Genomic DNA, 24,071 nt, shown 5'->3' on the forward strand with positions numbered 1-24,071 from the left:
AGAATAAAGCCAGACCTGAATGCTTATTACATTTTGATGAAAGATTACAAAGACGGGCGGGTGGTGACAGGCCTTGGTCATCTCCAGACAACCTCAGATACAGATCAGACAGTGTAGGCGGAGCCCTCTAAGACCAGTCCATTTGTAATCATTTCAGACCACACACACATTCAGCCCATAACCAAGGCCTGTCACTCATCAGAGCCAACAAGCACATTCCCTCTGACACTCCCACTGATGATGACATCATTGACTTCAGAGCAAGGAGGTCTATAAAACTTAAAGAAAGGTTAGCAATAGCATTCTCATTCATCTTACTGGCAGTTGCTCAACTGGTGCAGGATCCTAGAAGTACGTGATCTGAAGTCTATGGTCCATGCTAACCAGCCAAGCTCCTGCTCCAGAGCCATTATTGCACACTGATATGAGCATCCACATTGGACAGTTAGCTCAGTGAGTTACTATCTGTTTTGAGAATAATGAAACAGAACATTATGATTATAAAACAGTGTGAGGGATGACAATTAAATGGTAAAACAGCTCAAATAAGCCGTCCACCATACTTGCTGTGAATTAAAAGCAGACGTTTATCAGTGTAAAATGCTATTAGGGACTTGAAGACAGGTACAGAACTGACTGGTGCTGAATATAAGCACACATCCAGGAGTGAAAAACATTCGCTGCTCAGATTAGATGACTGGATGTTAATTAAAAACCCTTCATACTAATAAAATTCCTTCTAACTCCTCCCAGAGCACAACTTGAAAGACCTCTTGAGATGTTTGGGCTATGCTCCTTTTTCACCAAATAAAATGAATGGCATTGAAATGAGGGCTCATTGCTCCGCAGTTAAAAGCAGACAGAGAACAGAGCAGAATGCTAATTCACTAAAGTTCTAACGCCGGCTGCTTTAATAAAGAGCAGTCTATCAGTGTCAACACACACCCTTATCTGACATTACTGCGGCTCGGGGACTGGGAATGAGCTCCAGCGTCATAAAAAATAAAAATAAAATTGAGGAGAATGCCAGAGAACAAACAACAAAAAAACATTCACAGGGTAAAGGGGCTGTTACAACTGTGAGCAGACACACTGGTGAAGCAGAAGGCTGACGAAAGCTTAGACATTATGTGTGTATATGAGTTTAGACATGAACATGGAATTCCTGTTTCACATGCAAGATAAGTCTGTCTGTAATTGCTGATCTAACATCAGTATCGCGATCCAAATCTTAATTGCTAGTAAGATGGGAAAAGCTGACTCTACATCAGTGGCTGTAACTTCATCCTATATCATTTTCTGCTTGTATGAACACAGAAAACAGAAAAATTTAGGAGCATTCCAGTGAAATGAAACAAATCTTGAAAAATTTAAACTTAGCCTGCACTGTAATGACTTTGGTGAAAATAGATTCACCAGACAAAGCACTTGAACTGGAGATTTTTTAATGACTTACTAAAAGTTTATAAATGGCAGCTGACATTGTCGACAATGACTACATTTAAATGGTTAGTTCACCCAAAAATGAAAATTATGTCATTAATTACTCACTCTCATGTCGTTCCACACCCGTAAGACCTTCGTTCATCTTTGGAACACAAATTAAGATATTTTTGATAAAATCCGATGGCTCAGTGAGGCCTGCATCGCCAGCAATAACACTCCCTTTTTCAATGCCCAGAAAGCTGCTAAAAACATATTTAAAACAGTTCATGTGACTACAGTGGTTCAACATTAATATTATAAAGCGACTAGAATACTTTTTGTGCGCCAAAAATAACAAAATAGCGACTTTATTCAACAATATCTAGTGATGGGCGATTTCAAAACACTGCTTCATGAAGCTTCGAAGCTTTACAAATCATTTGTTTCGAATCAGTGGTTCAGAGCGCCAAAATCACATGATTTCAGTAAACGAGGCTTCGTTATGTTATAAGTGTTTTGAAACTTCAATAGTTCACATGACTTTGGCAGTTTGATACGTGCTCCGAACCACTGATTCGACACTGATTTGTAATGTAAATCACTTATAAACCTAAGCAAACACATGAGAATACATATGTTTCTAAATATGCAAACTGTTCACCGTGATTTCAAAATAAAAGTTTAAACACTCGCTCTGAGTTTGCATGTTTTGATGTCCACGTGTTATTGTTCAAAAAATTACAGTGGCTGTAGCATTTACATCTTAAGGAAGTTGCCAAATATTAAAGATTAAGAAAACATTTGGCCAATATTAAGGATTTGATCTGCTGTGTAACAACAACAATCACTAGGCCGCTGGAACTCTCTGCAGACATTTGTTATATATAATGCATATATACAACATAATGCATTTTCTATTTTTATTACCACAAAAAATCTGATTACTCGATTAATCATCAAAATAATTGATCGAGTACCAAAATAATCATTAGTGACAGCCCTACTCCTTTTATATGGCTACATTTTTAAACAATGGGTCCACTGTAAACAAAACAAACTGTACTGTAAACAAAACAAAAAAAAAAAAGATACAGAAGACGATAAACCTTATCAACCTATACAATCTAGAGAGAGAGAGGGAAAACTAGCAGGGACACACTTGCACAGCAACAAGAGAGCATCAGAGGAAGAAGTCTGGTCTAACAACCCAGCTCCAGCCACGGCTATGTCTGCTGGGCCTCAGCCATAATGACTTTCCTTGCCGCTTTGATCTCATGGATGTAAACGGCACATCCTGCTGTGCAACTCCAGCCTCTAATGCCATCTTGTTTCCTTTATTTTCTTGCCTAAACAGCAGTGACAATGTGGACACTAACATAATTCTGTCTCCCTACCAGTGAACAACAATTTAGTTGTCAGATCCTAAAGTGCAAGGCAGGCTGAAACAGTAGCCTGTTATATTGGAAGATGTGCTGTGCTGAGCCGAGCTGAGGGGGCAGCCAATTACTACAGCAGTCCTCATCAGGAGAATGCAACTCTCCAGTCAGGTACATGAGGGGGAAAAAAGTACAGAAGAGATAGAGGACCAAGAGAGTATAATAGATAGCCTATAGAAAGAGCTCCCACAAACAGAGAGAGAGTTAGAGAGAAATGAGGAACTAGTGGAGGGACAGAAAAGGTTTTTCTGCTTCTGCTTGCCACCCACTCAGAAGGGAATTCTCTCATTAGAAGGGCAGGTAGGACGGAAAAAATATCACACCAGCAGGTCTTGACACAGCTGTGCCTACAGACACGGCTCGTTTCCAACTCACAACTTCTAACTGTTGGACTGTGGGAGTTGGGGGGTTTGAAGTGGGATGGGCCCCAGTCCAACACTTACTAACTGCAAACATAGAATTTCCCAAAAGACATGTTGCTGCTTTTTGAGATGCCTGTGGTGATCTTTTCAAACAGGGCTGTTTATTATCTCAAGTTTCAAGGAGGACAACCACTTTCTGCACCAGTCTGTCCACTTCATGTCAGCTACAAAATACTGATGCTTCACGTGTGACATTACTCATTTTGTCTACTCAAGTACTCAACCAAATACTTTGGGGGTCCATGTACACTATCTTAATTGTTTGTCAATGTACGTATACATCAGACATTTATTGCTGCTGTTAATTAAAACAACAGCAAAGTAAAAAAAAAAAAAACATTTAAAAAAATGTCTGAAAAAAGGGCTGGTTGATATACCATTAGACAAAATAAACTGACAGAAATATCATAAAAATATCACATTTTTAATCCTTACCAGTCTTAGCTGAAAGTAACTTGCACTTAAAATATGTCAGTGCCATTGTTTTGTCTCAATATTCACATCAGTAATGTTTTTTCCTAAGGCACATTTATAAAAGCTACTTAAATGTCCTAATTGAACTAAGGCCTACTCCTAGCTTAATCAAAGCCTTGTCTGCCAAAAATAACTCAATTCAGTACTTATAAACATCCAAAGCACACCCACATAAATTTAGCAGTTTTGCTTATTAAACTTAAATAGTCAAATACACACAAAAATATGTCAAAATTACCACCTTGGTGATTACGTAAATTCAGTAATGTCTTAAGTGAACTTAAACATTTGGAATAATATATACCTGCTGCTGTCTATGTACTTAACAAAAGAATGAGAATATTCACTCACTGCTTTTGATTGAATCACTTTAATAAAATGTTTCAGCAGTATTTCTTATTTTTGATAGATCTATCTGAAGCAGTTTATTTAATTTGAATATTTGTTCAATTGTATTTATTTGTCATATTGCTCATAGTTTCTTTGTTCTTATTTTGTTACTGACTCTTTACTCTCAAGAAAGCTTGAGAACTTTTTACTTACATTAATTAGGCTAGTATTAGTTTTTGCTGCAATATTAAAATTGATGTTAAGAATTATAAAATCTCAGATCTTTAACATTTTGATATTGCAACAACCTTATTTCAGGCGAAAATAACTATAGCCCTGTTTACACTTTGTATTAAGGGGGGGGTGTAATGCTATTTCATGCATTCTGACTTATTTACACTGTTAAAGAGTTACATTCTCATGCTAGGGATGTGACAGAAATTTTCCCACCGGTTAATCGACATGTGACAACACCGGTAATACCGGTGTCACCGGGGGGCGGGGCCTCTACCTCTTTTTTTTTTTATGGGGCCGTTCACATATCGCGTCTAAAAACACGTGGAAAGCGCGGCCACGTCGCTTTCTCCTTGTTTCCAAAGCACTTGCGCTCCTGTGGCGTCTATCATTGCTATGCAACCATTAACCAAAGTCCCTTTAAGACTATAGTCTTTGCATGAATTGCGCTCTCCACGACGAGTAATGTTTTTGACATGAAAAATAAAAACCTGCCCTGTATAGCTATGATCAGCTGTTCGGCTGAGCTTTCGATGTTTTGTTACGGAAAGGCCGACTTTCACTTTCAAATTAACGACAATTGCTTTAATGGTGGGTTACTCTTACTGAAAAACACTCGACAAAACGGACATTTTGGCATAATTTGTGTGTGTTATGGTTCGTTAAGAGCAGAAGAGAACTCGATACTGGCGTGCAGCGCACGCTTTGTGTGTGTGTGTGTGTGTGTGTGTCACATAGGCAGGACATTCACAGACAGCGCGTTCTCTTTTGCCTTCTCTTGCCCATTTGCTTGAATGGTTTAAAAGCATTAGCATGAATAAGAGCTTGATCACATAACGCAGAAAACGGATACTTCGTTAATTGTATTAAATGCAAATATTTTTAACGCGTTGAAGTGGGAAAAAAATTTACCTCGGTGTCGCGGTGGGCAAGTGATGAAACCGGTGTTGCGACTGAACATCGGTAACACCGGTAACACAGACTACCGTAGCAAGCCTATCTCATGCTAAACATGGCCAAAGTTTCAAAACATGAGTTGGATGTATGACGGAGTATTTCTGTGCCAAATCCACTACTTCCGGTTCCAGTACAGGATTCAGAGAGTTTTTTTCGAGTGTGTCCTGTATGACGTCAAAAGAGAGCGGAATTCCTTGTATAGGCACTTCTCCCTGATAAACGTGCGCACACACATCACCCAGAGCAAGAGCAAGAGCACGCCCATCAACGTGCTTCATTAGGGATACAGAAGCCGAGAGATTTTTCAACAATGGCTGTGTCCCAATTCAGGGGCTGCACCCTTTGAAGGCTGCATACACCATCGAGGCAGTCTCATTTAAGAAAAATAAGCATTAGATTGCAGCGTAAGAAAGAAATTACAGTATTTTACACCTCACAATGAATATCAGTCAATTTTATTACGGTTACTTTTCTTAAATATGACATCCTTGATGAAGTATTCAGCCTTCAAATGCGACCTCCGGAGGATGCAGCCTCCGAAATGAGACGCAGCTCTTGTCACTGAAGGAGTGTGTTTTTGGTTGTGAGGGAAAGATTACCTTTTTCAGCTTCCCACAGAACCCAGTGTTAAGGGAACAGAGGATGAAGTTTGTTTTTCTGGGGCAGCAACGGAGTTGTGCACGTATGTTTGTTTGTTCCTGGGAATTCGGTGATGAATACTTTGTAAACAAGTCCCAGTTCAGCGATGGATTTGCAGATCAGGGGTTTCATCCTCTGTAGCCTCACTACATGAGGACAAGAACGCACAAAATTCATCTCCAGAGCTACTCTGAGTCACTTCATCAGCATTTTATCGCTTTATTTGAGAAAATCTATCGTCATACCATAAACACACAGAAACTCAAAGCTCTTGGTAACCCGTCAAAATAAAAGTTCGATTTAACTTGACAGAAACATATTACTGTTGCACAGTAGAATTTAGATACGTTTCAATGTAATAATAATACTAACACTAATAGACTTAAAAATAATAGTAATAAATTATTAAAACTATATTTTTAAGGAACAATCTCAGTTTTTCTTCCATGTTTTAATTTTAACAGTAAAGCTCTGTTGTGCAGCACTTTGTTTGATAAAAAAAAGTTTAATTTCATGATTAAAAGATAAATTAAATTAATGTTATCCGTTCATTTGATTGCCAGAAAAATTAAAATATGCAACAGAATTTCTGAAAAAACAAAAAATATAAAAAATACATTTCTTAATTAATAAATTTGTTGTTTTTAAGAATTCAATTAATTAGACATTCTTTTTGATTATTAAAACTTCATTTAACCATTAAAATTGAGTCCAAAAAAATCAAATGGAAAAAAACAGAACCCAGAAAAATTAAAACGAAAAAAAACCGAATTTGGAAAAAAATAAAACGGATTTCATAGGGCCCTAATTATGTGAAAAACCCGCTAATCACCTCCAAAATGTTCCAAATAAGTATTTGGGTACTCGTGCCCATCCCTAGTAAGAGGACAACAAGTGTGTCATATAGAAGTGGACATATATTTCTGTGGGGAGAAGGCGACTGATCCTGAGATTATCTGAGATGCCACTCCTGAAGGAGACGGTTTAGGAGCTTTAACAATATCAGTCACGCCAGCTTGAGCTAGTCTCACCCTGGAGACAAGTGTGGGTCATGAAACTTGAGAGGTCTGAAAAAAACAAATCTAAAATCAATATCATCCACAACGCAAAACTCTCTGCTCTCTCTCTCTGTTTGTGTGTGTACTTCAGCAGTGAGTCACAATTGCTTTTAATTGTTGTTTCCCTCTGCAAGACAGTTTATTCAACCTTCAATCTAAAAGTTATCATCAATCACGTTTTAAAATATCAATAGCGCATGACACCAATTCAGACACTTTCAAAGGCGATTACGATTATGTGGCCCCTTTTTCAGAGCTCAGGTCTAGTTGTCAAAATTCACAAATACATTATTGGCATTTGCTTCAATATGCATTCCCCCGTAACATGCTGTAGGCAATTGGCAGTGTCACCCTGAACGTAATGAAAACATAAGAGACTATAGCATTTCCCCCCAGTAGTCCACCCATAAAATCACTAAACATTAGAAGAGACACTATTTGCAAAACCACTCTCAGCTGCGGTATCGATCCATTCAATAGTGATCTAATAAAGTTCTTGTGACCAAAGAGCAAGAGAATTGACTTGAAATAATAATCAGATTGCTATTATGATGAAATATTCCTCAGCTTTTATATAGTAGACATAATATATACAGGAATAGCACAATCATAAAATGAGATGAAAAGGGCTTCCCTTTTTTTGGAATGATCTGGTAAAACCCAATCTTTTTCTCCTTCAATGAATTTCTGGCTTCTCTTATTGAAGAGCCATTGCCATTGGGCTATTTGTTAGAAGTCTGCCATTGCACAGAACCTCTGATCCAGCTATCACAGCTCAACTGATGAACTCAATTTAAACTAAGGCCTGGTGGGGCCACAGACTTCTCAGGCAAGCTTGTGCTGTCCAGAGATTGGGCTGTCATCTAAATTTAACTCCCTGAGAAAAAAGTCAGGGCTGCTTTCAGAAGAATCAGAATAGCTTCTGTTGTATATAGAGACCTGTCTGTTGTATATGTTTACGCAGGGTTTTCTTTTTATTATTTTTAATAGAAGAGTTCACCAAAAAAAATTAAATTCCCTCATGTTGTTCCAAACGTGTTTGACTGACTTTCTTCCACACACACACACACAAAAAACAACTTCATTCAGTTGTGGACAGTGGTTCCACACATAGGAAATGGGATTTCTAAACATTAAATAAAACTGCAGCCAAATACCCAATAAATTCTAATACAGTGTAGCAGAAACCAGTGTAAACACAACAAAATCAGACACATTAAACTAACCCGATCAAATCAGACACATCAATCTAACCCCAAAAAAATATTTTGCAGTTAGCAAACAATAGCACTTGTTAGCATGCTAAATTATACTTTATTTACCTTAAGTAAAGTGTGGTGTTGGTATAAAACATGGTAGGGATGGAGAGATAAAAAGATATTCATACTCATACTCCATTTCCTCTTGCACAGTAACCGGTTTTCAAATGAAACAGCATAAGCATGAACACTCCACAACCTAAGCATAGGCTCCACTCTCCACCACAGCGGTAATTCCACAAAACACCAAAAAACTACTCTTCTAAATCCCAACATATATCAAAACATTTAACAGAATAAACAAGTCTTTCCCTTTTCTAATATTGCTTAAAAAACAGCACTTCATTTCAACAATAATTCTCCCCATTCAGTTCCTTGCAAAGCATGTTGGGAACTGGAAATCCCTGGCCTAGTTTCATCAATGCTATGTTAATACTAAGAAAAAAGATTAATCCCAAATCGATTAACTAAACTTCTGTTTTACAAATGTAAATTACACAAAATGCAGTTCATTAAAATTAGCTTTTATGAATTTTTATGAAATACACTGAGAAAGCAGATGTTAATGGTAGATGTAAAGGTGGTCATACAAATAACATGAGGGTGAGTAGGGTCCCATGAAAAATCTGTTTTATCTTTTCCCCAAATTACATTTTTTTTTTTTTAATGTATTCTATGTTTCTGGAATCTATGTGGTTTAATTTGATTTTATAATCAAAGAGAACAAGAGAATAGTCAAGTGAAATCATAAAACTTTAACAATTTAACAACAAGGCAGATAACATAATTAGCATTATTTTTTAGGGCTTGAGTTAAATATTATTAAATCGGTTATCAGACAATATTAAAATAATTAGGGGTGGGACGGTTCAGATGTCTCACGGTTCGGTTTATGTCACGGTTTTAGTGTCACGGTTTCGGTACAGTTCATTATGTGCTATGTTCAGTAAAAAATAGGACAATTGTCAAATAAAGATAAAGAAAATAAAAACAAATAATCTAACTACAAGAAACAGCACAAATAAATACATGAGAGCTAAGATACAAATACAATAAACCATGCTTTACAGGTTTTTCAGGTATCTAACAGCTTTCAGGTACAGATATTGAATAAAGTAATCAAATATAAAATAACACTGCATATAAACTTATTTGAATAGTTAAATAAAGATGAAACATTATTGAAGTTACAAAAGCTATTCAGTCAAGAGAATTTATTCGTGCTTTGATGTTCAATTAACATTAAAACACATAAAGCAGGAATATTAGACTGCTGTCCCTTTAAGACATAATTCAAAGATCCAGTACACTGATACTGATACACATGCGTTGTCTGTCTCATTTTTCTCTTGAGACATAACCTACTATGTTTGTTAGGATACTCGCTAAGTTGGGCATGTTGACATAATTTTTGTGTGAATTTGTCCGTTTAGATGCAAGACTTGAAAGGGAATTTGCACAAGAGTATTTGCACGCTGTGACGCGGCTCTTTATGTACGCACTTCGGATGAGAACACACACACAAATCTCCTCACAGCACGCGCGTTCTGTTCTCTTTCGTGTCTTACGGATGAATGTTTAAATTGGCAAGGTTTAAATGAGTTTAGTTTAAACACAGATAGCAGACTGCGCTCGCGTCACACGCTATCAACACCCGGGTGATGACGGCGTAAGTGACTGGTTATACTGCTTTTGGCACGTCATTGAACATTTTATTTATCTGACGAACTAACAAGCTGTGGACTCACCTGAGGTAAATGCTACGTGACACAGTGTTTCAAACTATTTTATTGACATTTTTCCGCTGTTGAAACACTAATTGAACGATTACACAAGATATTACACGTTTCAGTAAGTTGCACTGTATCTTTCAACATACCTTCAGATGTTCATTCATGTTTATTCTGTAACTAGCATTAAAGAGAAAGAGATGATCGCATTTACTCACGCTCCTTGCTGCCAATTGAAATGAAGCACCTGTACAGTGATCTGTCATGCCACATTAGAGCGTTGAAAACTGCATTTTTTTTTTTTTTTTGCATTTTGAGATAAAATGGACAGAATTTGAAAGATGACACTTTGTTTCTTGAAAGTAACAAAACGCGGAGCTTATTGCGATTATTGGTGGTTAATGGTGGTTATTTGTTTTCGTTGTGTAGATCCAATGATGGGCCAGGGCTGGGCGGGGCAGCAGGGGGCGGGCCACACATATATATATATATATATATGTGTGTGTGTGTGTGTGTGTAATCACTGTAGTTGTAGTAACAATAATCTTTCTTGTTTCTCTCGGGCGAAGAATTGACTCGGGTCTTCGTTCAATTTTCAATGGTTTTACTGAATGTTCTTGTACAATAAACAGAAATAAAATAAACTCCGGTCAAAAAACTGTGTAGCTCCGTCTTTCTTTCTTTCATACTAAGGGGCGCCAAAAATGAAAGGCGCTAAAGGCTGTCCAATGATAAAACGGAGCAAACCATTACGGAATAAACATGGGGGTGTTTAAGGAATATACATAAAAATCCAAACTCATTAAAATTATATCTATTCATGCACTTATAACTTTAATATTAAATTAAATTATTCAAATTATGGCTCTTATATCCCCAGCCTCTAATTGTATAGGCTGGCAAACTATATCAATTACCACTTAAAATTATATAGGAGCCATAAACCTTCAGAATAAGAGTCCTTGGAGTCACAACTTGAACTTCCATTCAAACTAAAGTCAGACAGCTTCCTGTAGAAGACATATTTTGGAGATGGGTCGATTCAATGTGCTGCTCTTTGTCTGAACACACACACTGCGAACGCATCCCTTAGAGTCAGGCATTGTCTTGATGATGCGGCCTATCATCCAGGAATTCCGAGGTGCATTGGAATCCACAATCAGGACAATGTCTCCAATCTCAAAATTTCTTTTCAACCTGAACCATCGCTGACGTTCCTGCAGGAGAGGTAAGTATTCCAGCGTCCACCGATGCCAGAAAAGATCCGCCAGGTATTGAATTTGTTTCCATCTACGCCTTGCATAGACATCGTCTTTCTTGAACACACCTGGAGGTAAGCTTACTTGTTTCCTCATCAACAACAGATGGTTAGGGGTCAAGGCTTCGAGGTCATTAGGGTCGTCAGACATTTTGGTAATTGGTCTATCATTGATGATTGATTCCACCTCACACAGTAATGTATGTAGGCCATCATCGTCCAACACCTGCTGTCTCAGCGTGGAATTCAGAACCTTTCTTACCGTGCGAATCTGACGTTCCCAGACTCCACCATGGTGTGATGCTCCAGGAGTGTTAAATATCCACTGAATTTCCCTCTTTAGCATCTCTTCTTGAATCGCTGACTGATTCAAATTCTGCAATGCTTCACGCAACTCCTTATCAGCTCCTGTGAAGTTCGTTCCATTATCAGAACGGATTACTGAGACATGACCTCTTCTACAGATGAATCGGCGTATAGCGTTGATACATGCATCCGTATCGAGAGAAGGTGCGACTTCTAAATGGATGGCTCTAATGGTGAGGCAGGTAAAGAGCACACCATATCTCTTGACCATAGAGCGTCCTTTTCTCACCTCAAACGGTCCGAAGTAATCAACCCCAGTATTAGTGAATGGTGGTTTGTCTGGTAGCAGCCTATCTTCTGGCAAATCTGCCATCTTTTGCACACCAGTCTTTGCATGTAATCGTCTGCAGACAAAACAAGCATGAATTGTTCTTCTAACTGCAGAATTTGCTTGAGGAAGCCAGTATTTCTGTCTTAGCTTTGCCAGGACATGGTTTCGTCCCAAGTGACCAATGTTTTGGTGGATGTGTTCAAGAATTAGGGAGCATATACGGAGGTCTTTATGCAAGATGATGGGATGCTTTGATTCTTCAGGCATCGCCGATCTGCTCAATCTACCTCCAACTCTTAACACGCCATCCTCAAGGTAAGGATCCAATCGGTATATGCAGCTGTCTTTCTTGACATGCATCTTTCCTTGTTGCAGCATTTTTATTTCTTCCTGAAACTTCTGTTTCTGGCTGTAACGAATTAGATCCAGCTCAGCGTTCACCATATCCTCCATGGTAGGTGTTCTTTTCTTCAAGCCTCTTTTGTAGGTATCCATTTCTTTCTGTACTAGAATGTTTTGTATATTGGGATCTCTTTCTGCATGATTGATCCTCATCTGTATCTCCTTCCTCTTGCGACTTACATCCAGCAGGATTTCTTTGAGATGTGTTAGCCGTACTATGGCCTTCTTTAGGCGATGCCAGCTTGAATAATAACAAACAAGACTTTCTAGACCTTCCTTACTGTTCTGAGTGGATATTGCGTTAACAGAGGAAGCCTTTTTGAGCTCGTTGTCATCATCTGCAAATGACATTGAATGTTCAGGTCGAACTGGCCACTCACATTGTGGCTTCAGCAGAAAACTAGGTCCTTTGATCCAGTTTTTGCTTCCAATCAAGTTGTCTGCATTTAGGCCTCTCGAAGCTTGGTCTGCAGGATTATCTGCAGAGCTCACATATCTCCACTGAGAAGGTTTAGAAGCTTCTCTAATTAATGAGACTCGGTTTGCAACAAACGTCTTGAATCTTGTGGAGTCGTTCTCGATATATCTCAGCACTGTGGTGCTATCAGTCCAAAAGTTAGACTCCTTAAGATCAATTTGAAGCTCCTGTCTCAGCATCCTATCCATTTTGACTGCGATTGTGGCTGCTGTCAATTCTATTCTTGGAATAGTGACCTGCTTGAGTGGTGCCACTCTGGACTTTCCCATCATGAACGTGCAGCTCCTTTGATCATGATCATTTGTCAACAAGAGGTATGTGGCAGTCCCGTATCCGTTCTCGCTAGCATCTGCAAAGTGATGCAATTGAAAGGTCTTGACATGCCCGAACCCTGCAGGTTTGATACATCTACTCACACTGAAGTTTGTGAGCTTATGCAAATCCTCTAACCAGGACAGCCATCTCCCAGCCTTTTTCTCTACAATTTCCTCATCCCAGGCTATTTTCTCTCTACACAGGTCCCTCAGAATGAGCTTAGCTGGTAGCACAAATGGTGCTAGGAACCCAAGAGGATCGTAAACAGAGCCAACAACAGACAATATACCTCTTCTGGTAAGTGGTTTGTTTTGCACTTCGATCTTGAAATTAAACGTGTCATTCTCTGTGCACCACAGAATTCCCAGTGCTCTTTCCATGGGAAGCAACCCGCTGTCCAGATCTAAATCTTTCATGTCAGTGGCTCGTTCCTCTTCAGGAATGGATGAAAGTACAGTTCTGCTATTACTAGTCCATTTTGTCAAATGGAACCCACCTCGATTGCAAAGCACTCTGATGTCTCTTGCAAGAATGACTGCTTGTTCTTCAGTTGCCACTGATTTAAGGCAATCATCAACGTAAAAATTCTTCAAGAGTGTCTGAGCTGCTTCTGGAGTAGTGTTGTTGATTCCATCTTCTGCTGTTCTTTGAAGAGCGTAACAAGAACAACTCGGTGAAGAGGTAGCACCAAACAGGTGTACACGCATCCTGTACTCCTCTTCATCTTGATTTAGGTTGCCGTCCGGCCACCAGAGGAACCTCAGGAAGTCTGCATCCTCATTAGGTACTCGAACCTGATAAAACATTGATTCAATGTCAGCCATCATTGCGATCGGCTCTTCACGGAATCTGGACAACACCCCAGTAAGCGTGTTGGTGAGGTTAGGCCCTTGAAGTAACTGACCATTCAAAGAAAATCCTTGGTAAGATGCATTACAGTCGAAGACAACACGGATTTTCTTCTTCTTCTGGTGATAAACCCCGTGGTGAGGAATGTACCACACCTTTCCATCACCACGGTGCAAATTCTCATCAGGTATTTTCTCAGCATACCCTTTCTCAATGATGTTGTTCATAAATCTGGTGTAGTCCTCATGGAACTCAGGATTCCTTTTGAGTCTTTTCTGAAGGCTCTTGAGACGCTGTTCCGCTACATCCCGATTGTTCGGCATCTTGATCTTGTCATCTTTCAAAGGCAATCTCATGCAGTAGTGACCATCCAGAAGCTTAGTAGACTTAGTCACAGACATCATGAACTGTCGGTCTTCTTGAGACATTTCAGAATTATCATCATAACGACGTTCAGGAAAATCAAGATTAAACTGCTTCACCAGCAAATCTTCAATCTTCTCCACAGATATACGATTCACTGTATAGCTCTGTATACCAGATTTTCTTGTCTTGATGCTCTCTTCTTTAGGTCCATTGACTATCCAGCCAAGAACTGTCTTCACTGCATAAGGCCCGTTATTTCTGCTGTTTATCACTTTCCATGGTTCCATGGCCTTATGAGCGTTCACTCCAATAAGTAGCCCTACTGCAGCCTCAATATGTGGAAGACGAACTTCACGCAGGTAAGGCCATTTCTCAATATCCTCCTGTTTAGGAATGTTTCCTTCTTTCACAGGCAAGTGTCGCTGAGTCAAGACATTGGGTAGATCGATATAAGTATTCCTTTCTACACCACACACTTCCGAGTCAGACAGCAAGTATCCACGCACCTTTCTTTGTTGACCCATAGTACAAAGTAGAAAATCAGTCTTCTTGCCCTGTATGTTCAGTTGATGCATGAGATCTTCTGTGCAAAAGGTGGTTGTGCTTCCTGGGTCTAGGAAAGCATAAGTCTCTACTGATTTTTCACTCTTCTTTGATTTCACTTTTACAGGTATAATGGAGAGGATGCACTCACCATCGCCAGCCCCAGTATATCCACAAGTTTCCTGACACAGTGAAAGAAGAGCATTGGAAACTGCTAGGTCGTGGTCTTCAGACTTTTGATCTCGGTTATCTTCTTGTTTGACGATATGTAGGATGCCTGGATGTTTTAGTGAGCAATCTGGACATGATATTCTCTTCTTACAATCTTTTCTCATGTGTCCTTGTGTTAGACAGCCAAAGCACAGACCTTTACTTTTAAGAAACTGAATTCTGTCCTTGTATTCCTGCTCCTTGAGCTTAATACAGGAATCCAGCATGTGTTCCTTGTTACAGAACAAACAAGCCCTTTGGACTGCAGAATCAGGTTTCTCAAGTTTTGAAATCACTGTTCTCATGTTTGTTGGATTGTTCATCTCATTCATGAATTCAACATCAGCCATGGTATTTCTACATCCAATAAGGAATAAGGCATAGGTCTTCATTCCCTTACTGTCCTCTGCTTTGATTTGTGGCCATTTTAGAGCTTTCTCGAGGTAAGCTGTAGTTATCTTCAGCTCATTGCCATAATGCTGCTGAAGGAGACGCTTAGCTTCTTTATATCCTTTAGCAGGACTCATATGTTCACAGCTGCGAACAAGAGCTTGTGGTTCACCACTTGTGAACTGTTCAAGATAGTATAATATATCTTGTGGATTATTAGTCTTGTTCTCAATCGTGTGCTCGAATGCCCTTATGAAGGAAATATAAGCAAGAGGATCTCCAGAAAATATTGGTACATCTCGCTGAGGTAACTGGGACAAGCTCTGCTGTTTTACCAACAATTCAGTTATTTCGTTTTGGCGTTGCATCACCTTAAACAAATATCTGCCATCATCAGTTGACTGTTGAGTGTTACCATGATCTGTGGTTTGTTGAGATGGTCTCTGGATAGAGCCGCGATCCTGGGTGCTTGACATAGTCTCAGACTTTCTACACGGGTTAGATACTGGATGAACTTGTCGTTCCTTTCGGCCTTTGAATGAATCACCAGCTTGTGACCCAGTCTGTGACCTGTAATAATCATTCATGCCATCTTGACCATCTTCATACTCTTTTAACACTTTGAGTTCAGCATTTGATGCAGCAATTTCTGTATCCAGTTCAAGCTGCTCCCTTTTTGCCTTCAATCTCAACTCTTCAGCCTCTAATTCTTGCCTCTTTCTTAAAACAGATACCCGAGCTAAAAGTGCTGCACGCTTAGCTTCTGCCTTGACACGAGCAGAACTGGTTGAAGATGCCACAGAACTACTTGTCACAGATCCACTTTTCCTTCTATGATGAGGAGCCATCACTTCTGACACACTATCACTTGGTTTAACACCATCGTCATCTTCATCATGAGGTTCATGCTCATCAGACTCGTTTCTTTTATTTGTGGTTGAAATCCATTTTTTCACATCAATCATAAACTGCTGGAAATGTTCAATCTTGGGTTGAAACCAGTTAATCTGATCTTTTTTCCCATCTTCATCAGACAACACGAGTAACATTCCAGCATTCAACTCTTCAAACTGACATAAGGTCTGGCAGAAGACATTCAGTTCCATTTCAACAGTCTTCACATCTTCTTTATCTTGCATTAATCTGTCAATTTCATTCGTTTTGCGTGTTAACTGTGCCAATTTCCCTTGTCTCTCATTTTTAAGTCGATTAATTTTCTCTTCAGCCGCCTTTTCAGTAGGCTTTGGCGCCCTCTTGTGGCCATTACCCGGCACATTCGCATGCACAGAATCATCCGCTTAATTAGAAAGCCGATCTTCACGCAAACCATCGCAGTTAAATAAAGCTGCTGCAATCATTTGTAGTCTTCTAAATATTCACAAACTCCACTTGTGAAAAGACTTCAATCACAGTACCTTTAGTCCTTTTGTACCGTCTTTCTAATATTCGCTGAGGTTCACGGAACGTCTTTCAATGATTCCAAGCAGCGTTTGTCGCGAGCTGCCTTCAACTTCCTTCATGAGCAGTTTTTTGACTTTTGTAGTAACAATAATCTTTCTTGTTTCTCTCGGGCGAGGAATTGACTCGGGTCTTCGTTCAATTTTCAATGGTTTTACTGAATGTTCTTGTACAATAAACAGAAATAAAATAAACTCCGGTCAAAAAACTGTGTAGCTCCGTCTTTCTTTCTTTCATACTAAGGGGCGCCAAAAATGAAAGGCGCTAAAGGCTGTCCAATGATAAAACGGAGCAAACCATTACGGAATAAACATGGGGGTGTTTAAGGAATATACATAAAAATCCAAACTCATTAAAATTATATCTATTCATGCACTTATAACTTTAATATTAAATTAAATTATTCAAATTATGGCTCTTATAGTAGTTATTGTTATAATTGGAATTACTCCATAGTGAAGAGTGATAGATGTCCCTTTTTTTATTTAATTTAATTGGATTACAGCCTTAGAAGCATTATACAGCATTATAAAATTGTACTATTGTACTATGCCATATCATAATTGAATGCAATTAAAGTGCAGCCCAAATTCATTTTATTAATTTCTTTGTGAATTGAGTTCTAATTTTTTTTTTTTTTTTTTTGTCTGCGTTTTGTGCAGAAATCACAGAGCCCAACGTGACCAGATTCTGAGAGAATTTTCATTTTGGGGTGAAATATTCCTTTACATATACTTGTGGGTTTGGGGAAAATTGCATACCATGATTGTTATTGAATATTGTAAAGCTTTGTAAAGGTCAATGAGAACAAATATTGAGAGTCCTGCAGGGCAACATATTTAGATGTAGCTTCTAAGCATCATGGATTAAGAGGAGACAAGCATACAAGGTTTAAAGTAAAAGCGACAGGTGTGTGTTTGTACATGCACAAGGGCCAAAAGCAAATAATAGACAGCTGTTAAAAAAGCCATTAAGAATTACTACAGATGTAAAATGAATTAATGTGGATTAGAGCTGAATGATTAATTGTTAAAAGATTGCGATCTCAACTCAAACACTCACGTGATCTTATTCCTAAATGTCAAAGATTCGTCTATGACTATTAAATCTTTGACAAAATCACACCGGAATATTCAAACTTGCATTGGCGCTGCCGCTGAGCCAGAGAGAACAGTTGTCATGTATAGGTATGAAACAGCTTCACAAACAGTCTTTTCAATCACACAGTATCATTATTTCTGTGTTACAAACATTCAGATTATCACAGAAGTAATGGGATAAAAGTTTATAGCTCAAATAGAAACACTGATGTCTATGGTAGTGATCAAAATAGAAGAAATCACCTTTGTTTTTAAACTAACTTTAATTAAAGATTGTGTTAATTACATTGTTACACCAGTAGGTCGTAACAAGTGACTGTTAAAAATGTTTATGCCATTCATTCAAAAGATTCATTCAAAAACAATGATTCATCCAGTAATGAAACAAGTGAAGTGTTCATGAGTGAGTCATTGAATCATTCATTCAAACAGTTTTTAAATAATTCACTTAAATAATTCACTTAATTAAACATTTTAAAAAAGACTGTAGCAATTGACATTTTGTCGGAACCCTATTGTCAGTTATGTTCTGTTAAATTCATTTTCATGGACTTTTAGTTTGTTTATCTTCAGTCACATGTTTCCCTTTGTTTAGTTTCTCGCCACTCATCTGTTTCCATGGACACTAACTCAATCATCACAGCTATTCATCATTAAGTTCATCACCATTGTGTATTTAAGTTCCTCCTTGCGCACTCTTCATTTGTTCAGTATTGTTCGTGTTTTAGTGGCATGCTGCCTCAAGTGCTAGCTTCTTGTTTAAATAAACCTTGTAATTGTTTTTATTAACCTGCCTTCATCTTTGGACTGTTCATGACACCTATAGTACGTTACTAGTTATTTTGTTTAGTTGTCTGTTCAGAATTGTGGGAGAATCGTGATCTCTATTTGAAACAAAATTGTGATTTTCAATTTATCCAGAATTGTGCAGCTCTAACATGGATAACAACAGTTTCACAGACTTCTCATTTTCTCCATTTACATATGACTGATATTCCACTCACTAACTCTCTGGTGAATTAGCTTATCTAATCTAAGAGATAGAATCATCACATGATATCATAAAACATCTTTGAAACCACCACATCAATAAATCAATTACTCAAAATAAACTATACATTTTCTTAAACGGATGTCAAACTAGGAACAAATGATTATCTGGAACAAGGCCCGAGACCAAGTCACAATTAGCACCTGACTGAGAGTACTTCCACATTTTAAGAAACTAGACCTGGCCATTATCTTGAAAGGAAAAAAAGAAGCATGGATTGAAGCATAAAAGCAAAAGCCCTCTGAACCAGCATAATGTTGACTAAATCATATGCTACCATTCAGTGGCAATCAGTTACACTTAAGCGAGATAGTTGCGAGAAGAAGTAAGAAAATGACTCTTGGCACGACTGACTGTGAGTGACTGAACATCTCTTGAGGGCATAATAAAGAGAACCACATCTTAAACCTTTCAGACCTGGCGTCCATTACTATGAATGTGCATGTGACGCTGCTTTAGATCTTGTGGATGAGAGGTTGTATGTTTAACAGCCAATCAAACAGCAATATAGACCTTCACATTTTATTTGAGAAAAATAAAGCACGTTGACATGATGGCATTTTAGGCAAAGTGCAAAATGTACCTTTAAAAAATGTAATATTAACAGGCATCTCATAACAGTTTGAAAGATTTATTGTAATATTAAACTGATTTGTATGGCATAAAGTCAACTGTAGCATTACAACTTTGGCCATTAAGTATTAATTTTTTGTCAGGCTCATACCATTTTATATATTTTTTTTATTTCTGGCCAATAATTTGAGTCTAAAGGAAATAATCTAGTCCACAGTATTTTGTGGTCTTTTATTGTGTTATTGTGAATAGACAGTTAATCAGTGCCATCTCTTTAAATCTAGATTACATCATTTCTTTTCCATGCTTTGCTCTTTGAAAAATCAATGCTTGATTAATTGCAAAAACCTGGTCTTTGCTGAGCAAAAGGATGATGGTGTCTAAATTAAGAAGCACAAACAACATCATTTCAGCATCTCTCTTTCACCTGATTATGTTCTTGTTCAACTTTTTGATGTATTAGAAAGCAGTAATATTGCCTGTAAAAGGACAGACAACAAAGTGAGCTCATATAAGAAGCATTATGTGTTATAAGGAATACATTAATAATGTGAACTAGGCAAATATATGGACAAACCATCTGCCTTCACTGTCTTTGAATGTTGCTAGTATATAACCATAGGAAATACTGAGACACTTTCTATTTTTCATTATTTGCCCTGAATCCTCAGACTAGACAGACTATACGCAGCAGTGTTCAGCTGTGTCTGCCCATATTGCTGTTTGTCAGGCTGGCTATAGCCACTGTGACAAATCACCGGCAGGCAGCCTTGTTAAAACACTGATGTGGTTTAATGGGTGATGTCCGAGTCTTGGGTACATCTGATGAGCTCTCAGCAGACATTAGTGACCAGCCGTATCCACTAGAGTGATCACAATTCTGGCTGAAGTTTGCCAGTAATACATTTCTTTTTCACATAGTGAAAGTTATTTCTAAACTAAATCTAGAGTGTGCAGCCTTTTTGGTTCTACGGTGACTAAATTATTACGAATATCTCATCTTAAAGTTGTCGGCGTTCAGATACAGTAGGAGACTGGCCTAAATCCACAAAGCCCAAACAGCGACTTAATTCAGCTACCAAAGTGCCTGCAACAAACTGAAGAGAAAAACGAGCCTTCTTATGTATTTTCAGCCTCAGCCAAGCTCACCCATCCATGAAAATCCCATCTCAGGGAAAGAGGAGGTGAGGACCTGCAAGCACACATGCACAGACACATACACACACACACAGCAGACAGTAAAGGACACGCCGACAGATCCTCACTAAAGCCCTTTATCCTTATCATAACTACTCCCACAATTACTCACATGATTACTCACATGCCTATTTCCACCAAGCCATGCTGCATTTTTACTGTCCTGGTGATACAAAAACCTCTAGGCACCAAACTGGGCGTTAACTGGGCCACTACAGACAGCAAACACAATGGTTACATCATGCTGGTGTATGTGTGAGACTTGATACTTAGAGGTTAGTTCAGCCAAAAATTTAAATTATCCCATGATTTACTCACCCTCAAGCCATCCTAGGTGTATATGACTATCTCCTTTCAGACGAACACAATCGGAGATATCCTGGCTCTTCCAAGCTTTATAATGGTACTGAATAGGGGGCCAGATTTTGAAGCCCAAAAAAATGCATCCATCCATTATAAGAATAATCTACATGGCTCCAGGGGGTTAATAAAGGCCTTCTGAAGCAAAGCGATGTGTTTTTGTAACACCGTACACATACTGCGCAAGTCGACTTGCGCCAAATGAGTAACCCCTGACGCGACGTATGACGCAGGATGTAGGAGTATCATAAGCTTAGCCGCCTCTCGCAACAAACTGAAGCTCCTCTTCTCTTATATCGACATTTCTCTTTAAAATTTCTCATTTTAGACTTCTAATTTGTGACCAGTGTTTTGTTTTGCTATATTCTGTGTACTTCCGGGTTTATCATTACGTTATGCATCGGGTCAGAGGTTACTCCTCCACCGTAAATCGATGCGTACGGCAGTCTGTCGGAAGCTAGTTGTTATAGTTAATACGCAGTGGTTTTCTTACAAAAAACAATCGCTTCTCTTCAGAATGCCTTTATTAACCCCCTGGAGCCGTATGGATTATTTTTATTTTTATTTTAATCTGGCCACCTATTCAGTACCATTATTAAGCTTGGAAAAGCCAGGATATTTTTAAATATATCTCCGACTGTGTTTGTCTGAAAGAAGATAGTCATATACACCTAGGATGGCATGAGGGTGAGTAAATCATGGGATAATTTTCATTTTTGGGTGAACTATCCCTTTAAAACAGACACAAATGGAGGCATGCTAACATATATACACACGCCATCTGAAATACTATCAACATGACTGCAAACAGCCTTTTCTGCCATTTACTTTACATCTCTTAAAATCTTTGAGCTTTGAAATGGCAAAGACTTGCTTGATGGCGTAATGAGCAGACAGCATAACAAGAAGATGAGGCTGATTTAACTCCACTTACAAATTTACACAAAAAATGAACGGGCATAATTACACAGATCAACTAAGTCTTCAGAGGTGCCAGGAGAAAAGATATACTGCCTATTAAACATGAGAACAGTGCCACTTCTAGGGTAATCAGAGCTCCACAACACATCAAGCCGTATTAACATACACAAGATCTGAACACAACAAATGCTTTGTGCTTAAAGTCCAACATAAAATATGCATGTTTTATACTCTAAAGGGAAAAGCTTCTAGTAGCACTGACAAATCATTTCAACAATCAGTAGAGCTCAGTCTCACTGTGCTATTGGGTCCGCCGGATGGATGTTTTTCAAAGGTCGACGCTAGCATTTGAAGCACGAGGTGTGCCAGGTCTTACCCACCCACTGTCACTTTCAGTTACTAACAACACATCTGATATCGACAACATACCCCCGTCAAAGCATTGACTCGTCAATCATCACAGAAAGCCCCAACAGGAAATCCCAAAGGAGGAGAGGACGACAAATGAAATCAAGAGGTAAATAAATGAATCGATGGATGAATAATAGATTAGGCAGCAAGTGGCCCCTTCGAGCAATGCCACGAATGCAATATTAATAAGCAGCTCTTACTGTTCGTCTCTGTGTCATCACTGACACTCTTAGGAGGAGCATGGGCCGAATAACACACAGCTGATCTGTACATTCGATCCGGATTACGGATTTTCTTCAGTCCTTCAGGAAGCAAAGAGAGAGAGTGGAAAAGACAAAAAAGAATTCTAGGAAAAGTACACATTCCCGGATGTACAATGGCTCACAACTTTGTTTTAGTCTTTATTTCCCCCATGCACATAGCAGGAACTTATAAGGATGTTTACCGGGGTCAGCAGTGTCAAGTCTGCCGAACCCTGGTCTCCCTCCCATCAGCAAGCCCATGCATCCCAAATGTGTCCATATCCATGCTGAAGAACACCTCTCCCAAACAATATGCACCGTTCGGCCTCAGAGTTCAGCATGCCTATTTGCTTCTCCCCCCCTTTTTTATCAAGCACATTCAGGGGTGCATTTAAAGGGATTACTTTGGCCTAAGGGTGCTGCCTTGTGGGGAGAAAATGCAGTTTCATTTGCAGGCAGGGGTATGGACAAGGAATGTAAAAGCAACCCGGTTCCATTGTAACTTGAGACAACATGCACATTTTCATTAACTATAACAAAGTATCATAGATGGCTCCAGCTGTTAATGGCTGTAAGGTTATACGCTGCCTAGGGAGAAAACAATCTAGACCACTGCATATAGTAGGGGTGTAACAATACACAGAAGTCACGGTTCGGTACGTACCTCGGTTTTGAGGTCACGGTTTGGTACGATTTCGATACAACAGGAAAAATGGTCACACTTTAGTTTAGGGTTGACTATTAACTATGATTTTGCCTCAATAAACCTCTAATTACTGCTAATTAATGGTTAGTAAGGTAGTTGATAAGTTTAGGTATTGGGTAGGATTATGGGATGTAGAATATGGTCATGCAAAATAAGGCATTAATATCTGCTTTATAAGTACTAATAAACAGCCAATATACTAGTACTATGTATGCTAATAAGCAACTAGTTCATAGTGGGAATTGGACCCTAAACTAAAGTGTTACCGGACAAAGGAACAAATCCACAATGCTAGGTTTCTTTTCATTTATTTTGAACAGACAGTAGTGCAAATCACAGTTTGTTCCACCTAGTGGCATTTAGTCCCCTAGTTAGTACAGTACAGCCTCCTATAGTGTATTAAGCACTAAGCAGTAAACAGAATGCACTCTTGCATAGGTCATATTTTTTTCAGGGCTGATAAAAAACAAAAGGTATTTGGTCACAATCAGCTACAAAACTGAAAAGCATCTTGTGTTATAAAAATACAAAATAAACTGAATGATGAAAAATAAAACTTGTACATTAAGAGTTTTACAATTTGCTCCACTTAAACTATATTTAAACATTCAAAGCTTAAGCCCAACCCTCCTATACTTAA

The 24,071-nt window shown here is 38.6% G+C and overlaps 1 protein-coding gene across 16 annotated transcripts in view; it reads right to left on the bottom strand.

Moving 5' to 3' along the window:
• Positions 1-24,071, bottom strand: part of camta1a (calmodulin binding transcription activator 1a) — a 394,274-nt gene that overhangs the window by 365,989 nt on the left and 4,214 nt on the right. For 14 of the 16 annotated variants that reach the window (XM_051880160.1, XM_051880166.1, XM_051880173.1 and 11 more), the window contains exon 2: positions 22,684-22,785. The exons of the other annotated variants lie outside the window; for them this stretch is intronic. In XM_051880160.1, coding sequence (XP_051736120.1) covers positions 22,684-22,785 — 102 coding nt within the window. The remainder of the gene's footprint in view (positions 1-22,683; positions 22,786-24,071) is intronic. 16 annotated transcript variants of the gene reach the window in all.

The sequence above is a fragment of the Ctenopharyngodon idella genome, chromosome 22, assembly GCF_019924925.1.
Source record: "Ctenopharyngodon idella isolate HZGC_01 chromosome 22, HZGC01, whole genome shotgun sequence".
NCBI lineage: Eukaryota > Metazoa > Chordata > Actinopteri > Cypriniformes > Xenocyprididae > Ctenopharyngodon > Ctenopharyngodon idella.